Source organism: Hippichthys cyanospilos, chromosome 7 (genome assembly GCF_059441005.1).
Source record: "Hippichthys cyanospilos isolate Australia breed blue-spotted pipefish chromosome 7, RoL_Hcya_1.0, whole genome shotgun sequence".
Classification (NCBI taxonomy): domain Eukaryota; kingdom Metazoa; phylum Chordata; class Actinopteri; order Syngnathiformes; family Syngnathidae; genus Hippichthys; species Hippichthys cyanospilos.
Genome location: NC_142375.1, coordinates 11,656,424 through 11,673,988, shown reverse-complemented (window position 1 = coordinate 11,673,988; position 17,565 = coordinate 11,656,424). Strand labels below are relative to the sequence as shown.

The 17,565-nt window shown below is 37.6% G+C and overlaps 1 protein-coding gene across 1 annotated transcript in view; it reads right to left on the bottom strand.

Annotated features, from left to right (window-relative positions):
- adgrl3.1 (adhesion G protein-coupled receptor L3.1) overlaps window positions 1-17,565 on the bottom strand; it is a 168,895-nt gene that overhangs the window by 77,547 nt on the left and 73,783 nt on the right. The window contains exons 5-6 of the mRNA XM_088419286.1: window positions 15,479-15,588; window positions 530-544 (exon numbers count right to left, since the gene is read on the bottom strand). Coding sequence (XP_088275412.1) covers window positions 530-544; window positions 15,479-15,588 — 125 coding nt within the window. The remainder of the gene's footprint in view (window positions 1-529; window positions 545-15,478; window positions 15,589-17,565) is intronic.

The window sequence follows — 17,565 nt, the reverse complement described above, 5'->3', positions numbered from 1 at the left end:
CCATCTTGGAATACTGAGGTCATGTTTTATGAGCAATGTGGGAGATGCAGTGAAATGTGGGTGGCTAGTGTGACCTGAGTCATAGAGATTTCAGTAATTTAACTGGAATGCTGACCCTTCTATACACACAAACTACACAATACATTTAAACCGCACTCAGGATCCAATCCATTTCTATAATATATTCCAGATCGTATCCAACCGACCGGGAATATTAATTGAACTTTGATTAGGTATTCAAAGCACTGGTGTCATTTTCATATCACACGGGAAGAATCTGAAATATGTCAAAGCAATCCTCCATTCTTTGGCTCGTCGTAAAAATGTGCTTGACCCTTGGAGAGTTTTGTTAAATGACCCGATACCATGAAATAATAGGAAGTGTATCTAACAAGAAACGGTGTTTCTAAATTGCCTTGACATGCTGAGATCACGCTGTCTTAATATGACCACAATGACAATGAGATGGATTTGACCCTAAGACGTAAAACGTAATATAAGAACATGGATTATGCAAGCCGGTCTTTACCTTTTTGTTCCACCTCTGCTTGGGCCATTGGCAAATGTTGAAAGGGGAAAAGAAAGAAGAAGAGAAAGGAAACAAAAATTGATTAATGATGCGATATTAAGGAAATCATCACAATAAAATCTGAGATCTTCATAATTGTTGGTCAATTGAAAATTGGTCATACTTATTTCATCCTAACCTTATGAAAGTAACTGGAGGCTCTATATACACAATGGTTAGTAACATTACATGGAGGCAGCTGTGCTACAACCTGTAAGTTATTTGACAGCTTTAAATGGCTCTCATGCTAGCTCACACACATTTGCGATACTAACAAGAGCGCCCCAAAAAAAAACGGGAACACATTCTCCAAAGCAAGCAAAGCATGGCGTGTTTAACTTTATTCACTGTTAGCCTGACTTAGGAACATACATTTATTAATTTACAGTAACTGACCAAAAAGCAAGCAAAGCATGGCGTGTTTAACTTTATTCACTGTTAGCCTGACTTAGGAACATACATTTATTAAATTACAGTAACTGACCAAAGGCAAGACACCCCTAGGATGAACCCTTGATTCAGGGTCAAATTCTGATATTTTATATGTTATCATGTATCGGACGCACCAACACTTTGGCAACAATGTAAAAACTATAGCAAAACCGAATAAATCTCATCTTCCTAAACTCCTCATATTTTCTCGTGTTCATATCCGTTATGTTATGTTATGTTATTATGTGTATATGTATGTATATGTATGTACAATACGACATACTTTATATATGTCAAAAGACCACAATTAATAAACAAGTCAAATGAAAAACCTTACTGAGTTCTCTAACCAGTGTGCATGGCTCTATAACTTGCCACATTTATTTGAATCAGCTGGAGACATCATAACTTTTACATGATACTCTCGTTTTAATAATATTGAGCAAGGATGGACACGGTTCAGGCGATGGTTCAGTCTCCTCGTTTCTTTTATTGAAAATAATGTGGTAACAACCTCAGCTAACACGAGCCGCTGTTCGCTGCAACAGGCACTTGCTGCTGACAGCCCACTGAAATCTACCCTTTCGCTTGTGCCATTACGCTAATAATTGTAAGTAAAAATACAGCCGATATAAAAATGAACATCTATGCGTCGAAACTAGGTTTATGTGGGAGGGATCAATCTTTCTTGAAAGGTGTCAAATTAAAAAAATTAATTAATTAATTAAAGTTACCGTTTATAAGACACACCCACACTATTGGTCTTAATTTAGCAAGCAAAAAAAGTATGTCTTGTATTTGGGAAATTATAGTATGTATGAAAGCATGGGAACCAATTTTTTTTAAGAATAAAAAGTGTTTTCCCCATTGAAGTAGTAAAATGCCATTTATTCGTAACACAGAAAAATGTATGCAATCATGTACCGTAAGTTGCTGTGAAGCTGTAAACATAATGGAGAGCAAAAATGAGACTGTATGATATTGGCGCTGACTCAAGGTCAGGTCATCCCTCGTCGTCAAGCAATACTATCTATAGAGCATATTGAATGCACACAGATAAACATTGAAACAAACATTAAAATCACAACAAAAACCTTTTCTCAATGAATTTCATTGGCTATCATTTATACACTGATTTTCACTATTTGAAAGCTAATCCTACTCCCTGTGAATAGCAGAAGCCAACTTTACAGTAAAGGTAATATTGTACCTAGTCGGATCATCTACTATTTTTTTCCTAAGTGCAAAAATGGATGTCGTTGGCAAGAAACATTTACTTGTTCGATTGGACGAGACAAGAGGCAATCAACTGTAAATGAGGTACGGCATCTATTAGCACAGAGTATTTGAAGTTATACTGAACGCCATCCTTAAAAAGTCTTATTCACGGTGCACGATAGACCTCACCGAAATACGAAATGACCTGAGGATTCAAGCTTTTAATGTATGCTAATAACAACCAGAGTAAAAGAAAACCGCAACACTAATGTGATTACTGGGATTCCGTTTCTGTGGACAAGCTGATATTGAAGCATTAAAAACGCTCTGCGCTGCACAGTGGGTGAGTTAATGCTTTGCGGACCTCAACCTCCACGGTGTGACTCTAGTGTATGATTGTGCAGATGTGTGGGATCATGCTGATTGTGCTGCTTTGCTCCATTCCCAACAAACCAATTTCCTCCCTATTATATTCAAAGCACTCTCCTCAGAGCTCACTTTGGCTGAGGGTTATTCACGTCGCCCCCTCAGTGAAATGTGCACACTTGCTCAGAGCCTTTAAAACATATGAATTCCATTCCACCTTAGTCCCTTGGGGGGTGGGGGGCAATGAGTGGCTTGTGAACATAACAGAAACCTAATCCTGCGAGCAGTTCCCCTTGTGTCTTTCAAGACCGTTAGCTACCTGCTGAATGGAACCGTTCCCCAGAGAGCAGAAGAGGAGCTAAGGCATGGATGATGCTTTCAAGGTATAGCACAGGACTTTTACCCACTTTTTTTTCACTACACATCTCAATGTGTCCATGCATTACTTAACACATTAAAGATCAAATTCATCAGCATCCACAAACACGTGTGATGAATATAAACGTATGGAAACACACACGCACATATGTGACCATTAAATCCCTTGCTCATGAAATATGCATGGCAACTGGTGTGGCTTAGTGAAATTCTTGATAAACAATTTCTGGTGAGAAATAATGTTGAACCTACTTATTTTTGTTTGGATTAGATGATTTTCTTATTGTCTTTAGAAAGTGGGAGGATTAATATGCCCCATGGTCAAACCATGAAATGTGTTTTTATTCAATTAAGAATAGTTACCATATTAACCACAAGATTGCGACATAAGTGTTCATACGCTCAATGTAATTGTTAATTGAATCACCTTTTGCTTTATTTACAGCATTCGTTCTTTTGGGGAATGAGTCTTTAAATCAAAACTAAACTTCATAAATAATTTTCATAACACTCCTTATAAAAGAGCTTATATCTAGTTGAAGGGTAACTTTTCTCAAAGCGTGAGGCAGTCTGTATCACATTTACGGGCACTAAGAAACTTCAAGGAATGGGGCTGGAACCTTTTTTTTTCTTTTTTAACACACAATGTCAGAAAGAAGAGAAGAGGGGGATCTTGTTGTAGGAATACCTGGCACATCGTTATCATGACAGACTTTCTCAAAAAACTGGATATTGTGAGCAAAAGTTCAGCTGACTGCATTCTGGCTACTCTGTCCTAGCAGGGAAAAGGTTTTTTTTTGTCAGTCATTTTCATAAAGGCACCTATTGACCATTGGCTTACAGCTTTTGAGAAATGTTGCAAATTACATTGCTGGGAATGTTGGTTGTTTGCATCTGATCAAGCCATACTGGGTGTGCCAAATCAAATCGTTGCAGCAATGAGACACAAAATATCGTTCAGGCACTTTAAAACAACAGCACAGTATTTTCCAAAACGTTTGGGGACGACTGTTGAATGCTCATTTTCAGCATTGAGGCATTTTAAAACTCATGCCAGAAACATGAAAAGACAGACACAGCTCTCAACATTAGCCTCCCTGTCAATAGAAAAAGACTTGCTGATGGCCCTTAAACACACAGATAAATTCACTTGTTTAGCCTATATTAAGGGTGATATAATGTACAGTATATGTATAGATTCCCAAGCCTTGGTGTTATATTAATGTTACTATGAGGCATATTAATTTAGGTAGGAATTAAATATGACATCACTGAAGACCCAGGGTTGAAACACATCTTGCGCTACTGTGCTTGCTTTACAGCAATACATCTGTTTACCATTTCCCTATTTGTTACAGTGATGGAAATCAATTCAGTTTCAAACATCTTTGTGGGGTTACTGCTATCACGGCAAAAGCTTCAAAAACAACTTTTTACACAAAATGTTTTGTCCGTGGAGCCAAAAAAATAAAGAAAAAGGGAGGCTATCCAGATAAAAGTAGAGTCAAAGATCAACACTGGCCAAGCTTTTCACTGGCTTTTCAGTGAGCTCACCAAGACAAGGAGGGATTTCTGAACACCGCTGCCCTGGTTTTGTTCCTGGTGGACAAATGGGGTAATCTTCAATGCTAAAGTCAAAATGACAATGCTGATGTTAGCTACCAAAAATGTGTGCAGTAGTAATGAATTGCCATCACCTGAATAGTGCGAAGTTACCTACTGACGCAACCAGCCCCCACGCAAAAACTCAAAAGCACAATTGGGTTCATTACCTCATCACTATTCATCTTCACATAGACAATGAAAACAGATGCAATATTATTTAGTCCAATTTGCAGATGACCAGAATTTCATGACATTATGTGCTCACAGGAAATACAGTCTTTTTTCAGTCAAAACAAATGTTCTTGTGTCCATATGGAACCACAATAATCAAGGAAAACTGAAAGTTAACTGTTGCTTTAAGTCAAGTTGCAAAAGAATAAGATAAAAATGCCAAAGACAAAGCAAAAGTCACATCCATTTAAAAAAAACAAAAAAAAACTTTAAACTTCTGTGACATTGCACTTGCATACATCAAAACAAGAAGGAAGTCTTCTCGAATTAGATTTTAAACAAAGTTGGTGGCATATGCAACAAAAGGTGAGGCGGAGGAATAAAAAAAAAAAAAAAACCTACTTTCTTGGATGCCCATAAAACACTTAGTGGCTACATACTGAGGATGACAACTTGAGACAATGAATGACAAATTTCAGCTGAGCGTCCTTCATAGTCTTCGAAAATAGGAAATGTGCCTGCTCCAAGGTTGCATTTCACAAATGAAAATAGAACGTCAGCACCAAGTGTTGCAAATGGCACACCAAATGTCATACAAAATGCCATTCAATTTGTATTGCTACTTGTGTTCCTAGATTAGCAGACCCCTCAGTCAGTGAGTGCATAGGAGGACTTTTTGGCAATATCCCACCCTGCAATTTCAAGGAAAGGGTTGTAAAACATGTCAAATGAATCACAGGCTTCATGTTAGTATTTGGGGTAAAGCAAATTGGCTACACAAAATATATATTCAGGCCATGCAACCCCCCCCCCCCCCCCCCCCCCAAGGTTAAATGCAAAATTAACACCATTTAAACAATTTGACTTTAATCAAAACTATGAAATCGTCACATGAGCCCTTTGCTTATGGTCTGGAGTGGCCTATCTTAAGGTTTTTTGTTTTTATTTTGGTCCTGATTTTTTGGGGTAAAGCATATATGTGTGTCTGTTCAATGTGTCAACTGTGAAAGAGAACTGAAAAGATGTGAATTAAAAGCTGCGCTCAAAAACATTTTTAAAAATATAGTATTGAAAATATTTTAAAAAATGTAAATTGATTAAGACCTTGTATACGTTTGTGACATGCAAATTCTATCTATCTATCTATCTATCTATCTATCTATCTATCTATCTATCCATCCATCCATCCATCCATCCATCCATCCATCCATCCATCCATCCATCCATCCATCGGTATGTATGAATTATTGTGTTTATATGTTCACTAAAATAGTCAATCAATGAATCAAAAAGGAGAAAAAAAAGGAGACAGAAGAAGCGGCTATCCTTTTAGTATTCTTTTGTGTTTGAACTGGTATTATTTTGCAGTATTCAGTCAGTGGTATGTTGAAAATATCCATCCATATTCATTCATTTTCTATAAATATGTTAGTGCTAAAAATGCAGGAATGTTCAGCAGTAGTGTCAAACATATTTAAGCAGTAGTGTCATACTCATTTAAGCTTGCTGCCGCATGGAGAAAAATCTATTCCAAAGTGGGTGGGACCAATAAAATCATGGTAAATATTCATATAACTTTAAAACAAAACTTCAAATGTATTCATGTTTTATACTGTCTAAAATGAAGCAAGTACAGCATCACTATTTATCATAAAATATTAATATTTCTATTAATCATGAAGCATTTCAAGTTTTTCATTTATTAAAAAACACAGCTAAATTTTGTACTTCCCCAAATTATTTTGTGGGCCAGTTTATACCCGTTTGCGGGCCAGGACGTGGGCTGTGTGTTTGACACCCCTGATTCAGCCAACCTACACAAGCTCAATGCTGCGTTATCAAAATTATCACCTACACAGAGCCAACAAACCATAAGTGATGCACAATCAAAACAAAAAGAAACAATTGGGCAGATTCTGATCAACGTAGAAAAAGAAAAAAAAAATCTAATAACGTTTACGGACAGTACATTTCTGATTTATAAAATAGGGAAAATATACATTCCTAACCAGTGTCAGGTGTTTCAAATTTGATTCTTGATAATTGCATATGCAGGCTCCCTAAGTTATTTTCAGACAGTAATCTAATTGATTTATCATTTTTCAACCAAAAGAATATTGTTTCTAAGTAATTATAAGGATGATAAATTATGAAATGATTGAAATTTCACGTTCTCGCCTACAAAAACTGCTTGATTTAGTTATGCTTTCCTGATCATCTTTTCTTTTTGCGAAAACGCACTCACTGACACACATACACACATGCAGCAGCAATTTTCACCTTACGTTGCAGCACTGTGACGATAATTAGCATTTTTATTGAAAACGTATGGTTTAATAAGGATGTATTGGACTGGACAGAAAGACAGTGTGTAAGCCCGTGTGCGCATGTAATGTGTGTGTCACCGCAGGGCTCACGCATGCGAGTATTTGTGTGTTTTGTGCGTATGTGTGTCCTTGTGCAGACGAGTAGTGACAGAAGCCTTAGCACGATTATCTTTAATCTCCAATCAGCCTGTTATAGCCCAAGGTCAATTATAGGCATTTTTTTTTTTTTTTGTCTTTCTTACTTCATTATTATCTCATTTCTTTTCTCACCCTGCTCCTCCTCACCTGACATTCTGCCATTTCATTCCCTGCTTTTCTACTATTTCTTCCATCCCAGAGCCTGTCCACCTCTGCACGTGTCTTTTATCAGTTAATTCCCTATTTCTGCTCTTTGTCTGCTGGCCTTGTCTAACCTATTTCTCTCTATCGCTGTTTCGGCTGTCACTCTGCCTCCTTCGCTCTTCTTCTGTTCCTTTGCTTCCTTTTCCATCTTCCCTTGCCTATTCTTGAAAACACACGCACACACATGTAAGCGCACACAAAAATAGGCCCTCTCATGTCATCGTGATGGACTTCTTCCAAGGGTCCAATTTGACAGAAGTCTTTAATTGGACAGACAAGAAAGGTGATTTTATCTTTTAATTAGCTTTCCTTCCGTGCCGATCGCTATTGTTTAAAATAGACAGCGTGGGTATTGCATAACATATCACTGGCTTTTTCTGATTAATACACCAAATGCGGTAGTAGGCTAATTGCTTCACAACTGCAATTGGAGAGCCGCTGTGATGAGAAAATGGATAGGCATGATCCCAAGTGATTTTGACGGATGAACATGAAAGAAACAATCGCAAAACCAGATGTTGGGTTCCGCATAGGCGCAACATTTTCTGCTATTGTGCTTTGACGTCTACATTTTTTTGGGCCGGCACTGCTTCAAGCCAACATCTACAGCACAGCTGGCAAATGGCAGCCAAGGCATGCTAGCTAGACCGGCATGCAACTGTCAAAGACTCATACCGCAGAGAGCTGGAGAAAAGAAAAGCCAAAACGAGGGAGTGCACTTGAATTTAGCTTTGGAAAACTGCCAACATCCAACAGAGCAGCGAAGACCGATGAGGAGTTGAGGAAGTCCTTCAAGCCAAAAAGAGGGGTTGTGATGATGGTGCAAAATTCCCTGAAAACTCCACCGTACATAATGCAATTAACTGTTTTACAACCTTCTTTAAGATTTGCTTACGGCATCCGCAGAGGCGAGAGCACGTGCTGCTCCTCTAACCTCGCGAGCCCAGAGAACGTGCATGCCAGCGTGAAGTGGTGTCTCATTGGAGCGACACTCATAATCAAGCTCTGATTAGCACCAGATGGTTTCAGAGGTGATCGGCAGGGGTCAAGTGCTCGCACGCTGCAAATGGAGCACTTTCACTGTATTTAATGTATGGGGGAGGTAAGCGCTCCATTGCCCCAACTTTGGGTACACTGAACAGTGGGGGGTCAATTGAGTACAACAGGATAGGTGTACTAACCAGTTAACCAATTAATTGATTGCCAAAATATATGCCAGTTGAACCCCACCAATACAAAATTGAGTGCAGTCCTTGGCTGCAATTCGCAGAGGTGTTTTGAATTCACTTTCAATTAGTGTGTGGTCTCAAGAACATGTATATACTTTCATTTAAAACAAGAAAGGGAAAACGCATTAATTAGCATATTCTGCCACCTCTTATTTCAATAAATCAAATGCTAACCACCTCTATTGATGATTAAGGAGATTTAGTCAAACTGAAATCACCAGCCCAGACCATATTTTTCTACATTCCCTTTGAATAGTGAACATTTAAGGGCTGTCACAGTTACAGCTCTAACTTTGGAGAGTAATTTAAATTTTGTAAAGCATTAAAAAAAAAACTGCTCTATTTACTTCCTGCAGCAGCTGAACTGGGAACCAAGTTACTAGCACAACGACAAACAAACATAGGCATTTACATAGTTTTAGTTTTAAAGAGTTGCTCAAAGGCTCATTGTAAACACAGTGTGCACTTTGCAAAGCCAAGTTCGAAGACTCTCTTAGTTGTACACATTTGGAATACCTTCCTTCTCAAAGCAAAAAACATTGCTCAAACGCTGCTGAGGAGTAAAACAAAATTTATAAGTGAGAAGTTTTGAGAATTGTTTTTATGAGAAAACTATGAATTCCTGTCATTGATTTGGTAATGTTGCTCAACTGGTGTATTTTGCAGGAAAATAATTGTATCAAAGAAAGCTATTACAGCCTTTGAAATTTAATATTATTTTAATTGTTATTCATATGTTCTATGAAGTTTTTAACAGATATTTACTTGAAACAAAATACTGAAATTAACATCCAGCCATTCACCAAAAAGTTGAATCGTGGCAATTGGACTGTTTTGATTGTTGCTGATGTTTTCCCTTGAATTGGTAATGTGGATTACATTCTTCAAACAAAGGAGGTGAACACTATCATTTATTATCAGTTTGCAACAATCTCCCGACATCTCTCTCCCAAAGAATGTCTCGCTGCATGAGTAAAGTGTCACCTAACAAACCGTTTTGCTACCAGGCAGTTGAACGCCTATTGCATATGCAAACCCATTCTCCACCAGCCAAACATGGCAACAAAAAAAAAACATATACTGAATGCATGCATATTGTAAAATTAAAATGACCGTATCCGCAAAGTACAATTAGCTTTATGGAGAACAAATTGTCGATACGGTCTTCTTTTGAATTTCAAGAGATTCTGAATGAACTAAACTGCTTTTAGACGTAAATATGACCAACCACCTGTTGTAAGTGTTTTTGAAAGGCGTGAGTGTTGAGTAACACATATTTCTCAAAAGTGCCCTCTTCCATTGATCTGTCTTGATTTACAGCAACAATTTGGAGATATTTCACTGCTTAATGTCTCGTAAAATTTATCTCGCCAACAAAGCCGCTGACAACATTGATTTGCTATGTCAAGCGCGGCGGCTTGATCAAAGACGGCTGGATCTTCGGACAGGAGTATCTTATTCCAAGCTTCAGACATTATTGCGCCTTTCAAGGAAAATTGATTTCATAAATATTTGAAGGATGCAATGCAAGGGCTCGTTGTAGGGCATTTGACAGTGAGTTCTGCTTGAGGTTTTCTTGGGTAAAACAATGTGTGCGAGGCACATCCAAACATCCATACAACAATTTTGGGCTAATCTATACGCTTCATGGCTGAACACACAGGCTGGAGACCGGCCATGTAGCACAAGACTACCCGGTGCCTTACAAAATGCATATTAGCTGTCATGCATCTGCTAATGATACAAACCAATGTTGTATTTTATGATTTCTTATGGGGAAAAACATCATTGCACTTGCATGTAGCTTTTTAATTGAGTGTAGAAATTTAACAAAGGTAACTCTGATTGCTTTACTGTAGTGAACAAATTTGATTCTCCTCTTTCTTAAATGGCCAAATATTCTAGTGTTTAGTGTATATCTGATTGGTTCCAATGGCTTTTTGGCTACAATTTATGGCACCACCTAACACTGGTATCTGTTTGACAGCCTATGAATGATTATCTATATTGCTTTCCTTAAAAAGGTGGCATGGGATAACGTGTCTCAGCTAAAATGTAGTTGAGAGCAGATATTCAAGTAAAAGCAACCACACAGCCACTTTTAAAGCTTTGCATGGGGGTGTAGCCCACCCTTGCATGGAAGGGCATTAAGCAGGTATCAGGTTGTGTTTCCATCTGCTCCAGAGAGGGCTCTGATAGTCATATTATTTAATCTACTGGTCATTCTAGACGAAAGGCAAGAGCCGTTTAGCCAGACATAATTGAATGCTTCAGAGTGGGCAATCACCTTGGCCGCTAAAACGGACTTGGATGTCAAGGCTCGCTCAGAAAAAGACTCCAAAGAAGTATCCGATATCTGCAGCACTTTGGGAAATGTTTAAAGGACACACATGCATTTGTGGTGCATTAATGGTGATAAGAATGCATTACCACCGCAACCGACTATTACCCATTTATACCCCAAAACTTAGGTCATTCAAACAGTTGTTTGTGTTGTCATGATTAACAAAATGGGCATGTTAGTGTCTTTTTTTTTTTTTAATATAACATAGTTAGTTAGGTTAGGCTTCAAATGACTGAACATTTGCACAAAAAAGCAAATGTTTAAATATTTGTACAGTGTTACCTCTACTTGCAAAATTAATTTGTTCCAGAAGTTGTTTCATAGCGTGAATTTTTTTGTAGGTTACATGTAAACAGCCTAATTTGTTTGCCTTGGGATGGTGCTGGTGTATTGGTGTTGCATGCAGAGAACCTTGTTTAGGTATATTTATTTGTATGTTTTCCTTTTTTACATTTCTAGTGATCTAGGCATCATTTACAAGTCCATATGAGAATAATATTGATTTTTGGACCATTTTGAGCGTGTAAGTTTATTTAAGTTTATTAAGGTCATGCAAAGTATTTTTTGTGTATTCTGTTGTTTAACCTTTTTGCTGATGTGATAACAATGTGCTAACGATATCATCAGACCAGACAGCATGCCAGCGATTCGATAAGACGTGTTCAGCAGTTTGTTTACAACGGTCCAAAGTGATATACATGTGTTTTTATGTGAATGCGTACAATGTTGGCCGTAGCTAATGTCAATATTATGTTGGTTAGTTCTACGGTGTGAACTGTTGGTAGAAAATGTGAATGAAGCATGTAAAGATAAAAAGTGCGAGACCGCAGTAAACATCAGTGCAAAGAACTTGTCTCTTGTTACTGGACAAGCCGGCATCTCAATAAATAATAAAATTGCATCAAAAACTGTAACAAATACATATTACATTTAACATCCCGAGCAGCGGAGGGGAGACATCACGGGTTGTGATGTATTACACTACAGTCCTGTTTTAACGAGTGCTGGTGTCTCGCGTTTCGTTACACCAACAGTTTTCACTTTGTGTATCCTGATTTTTAATTCGTAACGAGACAGTATTTTTCCAAAGATGTGTTGCGTAACATACATTTTTTTGTGACAAGGGAAATACGTAAGTAGAGTTGGCACTGTAGTTCTATAGTTAAGTAGAACATAGATAAAATGGAACTGTTAGTATATTAAATAGAATAGTTAATATAGAGTATAGTATTAAGTAGTTTCGCTAATTACTGTAAATAGAACAGTTCGTACAAAGTCTAACAATGTTCTTGTGATTTTTTTTCATTTTCCTTTTCATTTCATTTCATTTTTTTCCTTTTTTTTTTTTTTAGGACTGAATGACCATTTGAATAATATTGAACACTTATGCAAATGTGCCCTGAGAATCCAAACAGATGTTTATTTTTGTTATCCAATTGTTTTGCTCCACAAAAGATCGTGTATCTGTCGTTATTGACATATGGCACAAATCAAATCCATCTGGGCTGTGGGAGCTACTTTTAAAACCTCTTGTTTTAGAAAGCATGGATGGAATCCATTCACAATCGCTCCATAAAACTAAAACAGAAGTTGTGGTTATAACTGTGCCGTTGGACAAACCCTCAAAGCTTAAATGTGACAGGAAACATCAAGGACAAATAGATGTCTTCAAACCACAAGGCTTTCCTTTGAACTCCCAAACATTTGCTAAGCCCAAAGCTGGAACCCAGATTTGGAGGAAACTATGTTGAAAGAAGGGAAAAGAACATTTCACACATGTCCCAGGAAGATTTCACTCCAGTGGATACAACCTCCCAGACTGTTATCACTTGGTCAAAGGTTATGTGGCCATCTGTCATCATTTGACTTCTCATACTTCTCTCCGTCAGACTTTTCCCAGCGAGCATCAGGCAATCCTCATTTCCCTCCAGCACATGAAAAATCCACGTTTTTATGAATTAATCGTGAAAGCTCTGGGGATTTTGGCTTCAGTATTTCTGATAGACATTTGACTTACATTTGGAGTTCGGTTTGCTAAACTAAACCACCATAGATATATTTTAAGTGGTGCCTGAGGAAGCTAAAAATCTGCCTTCATAAAGATGTTAATGGCACTTCCAAACAGTCAGAATGGTAATCAATAGATAATAAGTTTATTATTTTCGTTGTAAATTGAGATGGTGTCAAATTGCTAAGCAACTAGAACACTGCTTCTAGGGCAATTTAAACGAGGCACAAACATAACACATATTGCTAAAACCTTGACAAATGCTCAACGGTTGCTCAAAAAATTACGAAATTACAGCAATTTGAATATTAAAAAAGTTGAACTCCCTGGTTTTGAGAAAAATGTGTTTACATTTTTGGCACGGCAGTTTGGTGGTCGAGTAGTAGTAGCACCTGATAAAATACAGTGTAAAACAGTGGAACAATAGACTAAAGAGTAAATATGTGCAGCGTAGCTGTAGTCAACAACATTCAAGGTTGGGATGTTTAGATTTCTTTGTGCTGTTGCTTTAAAAAACAAGTCATTCACGAGTTTTGTGAATTTGGTTTATTTCCTAGTGTATGGTTGCTGATAAATTATTGTTTTGCTATTTATTTGCAGGCGGTCAGTGGTCCGGTGCTAAGCACGTCGGTCTCACAGTTCAGGGACCCGAGTTCAAATACATCTCACTCCGGCCTTCCGTTCTGGAGTTTGCATGTTCTCCCCGAGCGTGTGTGTGTTCTTTCTGGGCACTCCAGCTTCCTCGCACACTCAATATAAAAATGCATCACAAACTGTAACAAATACAGTAGACCTCAAGGGTTGTGATAACGTATTATAGTTTTGTTGAAGCGAGTCATTTGTGTCTCATTGTATGCAAACAATGTCGCCTTTTGTTTCTTGAATATTCTCTCATTGCTAGAGACAATACATTCCCACTGAGGCATTTTGTAAACCAAATTTTTCGTGACGAGATGTCTCGTACGTAGAGGTCCACAGTATAATAATTATATATGACAAAGGCAGATTTTATGTTGATTCAATTATAAACCAACCACTAAAATGAAGGGGGAGAACCATTATATGATTAGGTACTGTGGTACTAAGTAACTAGATGGACCACATGATGTCAAAGTAATTTCACATCCATCGTTCTTTGAGATATATGTAAGCTGTTATACATTGATAAAAAAGCCCACATTATTTGGCCATTTGCAGCTATTTTCGTTCACCGCATTGGCAGAGTTTTTTTTTTTTTCTGTCTGATATTAAAATCTTTGACTGTGAATGCACCATGCATTACATATACATATACTTAGCGGCTAGCGCTAATGCTTGAGACTTGTTCTGTATCGATGCCGGTGTAATTAACTAGATATTTTTAATATTATTTTGTTTTTGACGTCGGTGTGTTGGTACCTCTGTGATGTGATAGCAGTAAAAACTCAAGCTAGCCATGCGGCTAATACTGCTATAAAGAGCAATTTGGAAATGACAGCCTACCATGGATATTGCATTGTTGTGCATGTATTATTTGCTGTGTTTATTTTAAAGTTGGCTTTCACAACATGCTGTTGGCGTGTGAAGTGATGTTGTGTCTTCCGTGGTAGGTCTTTTTTGGGTTCGCCTGGAGTTCCAGGAAAGAAGTGGAAACTTGGCAGTACTCTATAGTCCTCCTGCCGAAATGCTTTACAACAGTGGTTGACTACCAAGCGACGCCCCTCTCCTTTCTGTTTGTGCTTGTTTGAAATTCAGACAAACAGTTTCTGGCAGCGTTTTTTGCATCAATCACAGCAACTATTTAGATGCATTATTTCAGTTATTTCAGTTATACAGTAATACCTCATTTTCCGCGGTTAATGGGGACCGCGATAAATGAGAAAGTGTAGCGCCCCCCCGACCCCCGAATTTTCATGCGTGTGTATGTGGATACTGATTATTTAAATGTGAAAAGTATTTATTTTTTACATTTTTAAGACAAATATGACTGCAGTACACATATTTTTAAACTTTCCGTTTCAATGTCTTGGCTGTACGTAGTCAGGATCATGGTGAGCGGCGGTTACCCTACGAGTAGGCGCTCAGACGTTGAACTAGGGTGAAGCAAGTAGCTGACCAAACATGATTAAAATGCGGCGTTTACACTTGGAATTCCAATTTAGTATAAAAGGTAAGAGGATCCCAATGCATTCTTAATGCTTTTTAATAATTTAAGATTTAAGTCCATATGTGTACTGCAGTAGTTCAATGTCCGAGGAATAGCCGTGATGTGCGCATTTAAAGTTAACTCAACTGTCTGGCATGAAAGGAACCTTCACAGCACGTCTCTCCACAATAACGAGTAGCGAGGGATCGTTGTAATTGTATTGTAATTGTAGCTGAAAATCAAAAATCCTATTTTTTGCCATTTTTGGGCAAAAATAATCAGTGGGCAAGCATTTGGTGCATCTCTAAACTATATAATTTAAAATGGTCATCTACATGATATATTTTACAAAGAAACATACTTACTATAAGGTACACATTCATACTGGACCTCCAGGTACTTGTATGTTCCGGGACAAGGATCTGGGAAAACATCTGGGCCGGCCACCACAGCACACTGGGTACGGTTGTTGCATCTACACAGAGAAGCCAAACATAGTGTACATGTTAACAAACATATGCAGACCTCAACCTCATGTCCAATCAAATGCATTGCAACCATTCAAACAATGCAACATCTCAGCAGACGCTCAGCAGCGAGTCCACAGAAAGTGGCTTTGCCAGCTCAGAAGTGAGTGTAACAGTAATCATCCAGGTGGTCTACACTGCTGCTGAAGGACACTTCTGTTGCTGTGTGTTTGTGCGCAAAACACTTGACATACCACTTTTATAGTGTGGACATTTTTTTAGTTTGTTTCTTCAGAAGGCCATTTTGGATATTTCACACAAGGACAATGTTAAGATGAGTTTCTTTTACCCTTTTAGGTCGTGTGTGGGTCCGCGTGCGCAAGCAGTAATGATAAGTTATTGGCTTTAAGAGAGTTTTGACACACACTCCAGATAATGAATTCCAATTATCAAGGGTGTGCTCTAGCCTCTGACACAGGAAAAGTAAGTATTGCTCTCTCTTGTTAACACAGGCAAAGCACTCTTTGTATATTTACACGTCTACGGTGTAGGTTTTTGCATGCTTGTATTTGTGTCACGATTGAAACAACATTTTGAAAGGGCAAATATGACCTTTTAAATGCAAATGTTTGCATTAAATGTTTGCCAAAGCCATTTCTCACAACCAAGAATGATTTGTAGGCTGGTCGGATTTTTATCATTGGTGCATACCTCTCAATGGGAACTACTGGTCTTAAAAATAATTAGTCGAACTATTTGAAAGAAAAAATGTGCGCAACTTGGGACACATGAAGAATACGAAGACCTATTTTTGGGGCAGATGAGGAGGTATTTCTTTTCTCTAGTGAATATTTTCTTTCAATTAGTACAAGTGTTCCATTTCTCAGTCTCTCCCTGTGTGCACCTGTCAAACAGGCGACATTTACATTAAAAACATTCAGATTCCTTCCATTGAGATATTTTTAATGAGCGTGTCAAACCCGCCTCAAGTTTCTTCTGCTACAGTGCCATTGTGTCATTTGCATATAATGAAATATGCATGAAAACTAATTTAATTTTGACTTCAATATTCACGTGGAACACATTGAACTATTATCTGGGTATGAGAAATCATGCAGGAAAACGTCTATTGTTGACCAACTGCCGCATCTCTGCCAGTGTTAGAGCACTCTAATACAGGGGGTAGGCAACCTTTAACGCTCAACTACCCATATATATATATATATATATATATATATATATATATATATATATATATATATATATATATATATATATATATATATATATATATGGCTAAAAGTGATGGCTATTGTGTCTTAAAAGTGTATTGCTATATTTTGTGATACAGAAAAGGTATATTGCAATATGTTGGGCAAGGAAATTATTATAATTCTGCTCATTCTTTTTCAGAAGCTGCACATCATTGACTTAGTTAATATGTTCACAGTGGTTGAGAATACTCTTTCAGATGGCACTGATGTGGCAGAAATTCAGAGGCACTTTGCCACATGTGCCTCTCTTCTCTTTTTGCCATTTTTGCTTTTCAATCGTAAACGAAACAGATCTGTGACATACTTCGTGTTGGTGAAAAAATACGACAAAAAACAAGGAGAAATCTATTGTTATAACTTTCAAATATAGTGAAACCTCAAGATATGGTCACTTCTGTACAGTTTCATTTTCTTCATTTTACAGATATTACTTATCTGAGTCCATTGTTTTTCACACACACAGGATTAAGATGATATTTACTTTGTTAAGAATTCTACAAGCACTTCCGTTTGTGATGTTTACTTACCTGTATGTCTTTTTTTGAAATTTGCGCTTTTAATCTGGAAGGCCGCGCATCACTTTCATTTCTTGTTTATGTTGTCCGTTTTTCATTTGGCATAAACAGAGGCCGCAACTGCATTGTTTTTTAATAAGAGAAGCTAGCAGACTGAGCCAACGTCTGAGTCCATTCTTCATTAAATGTATCCTGT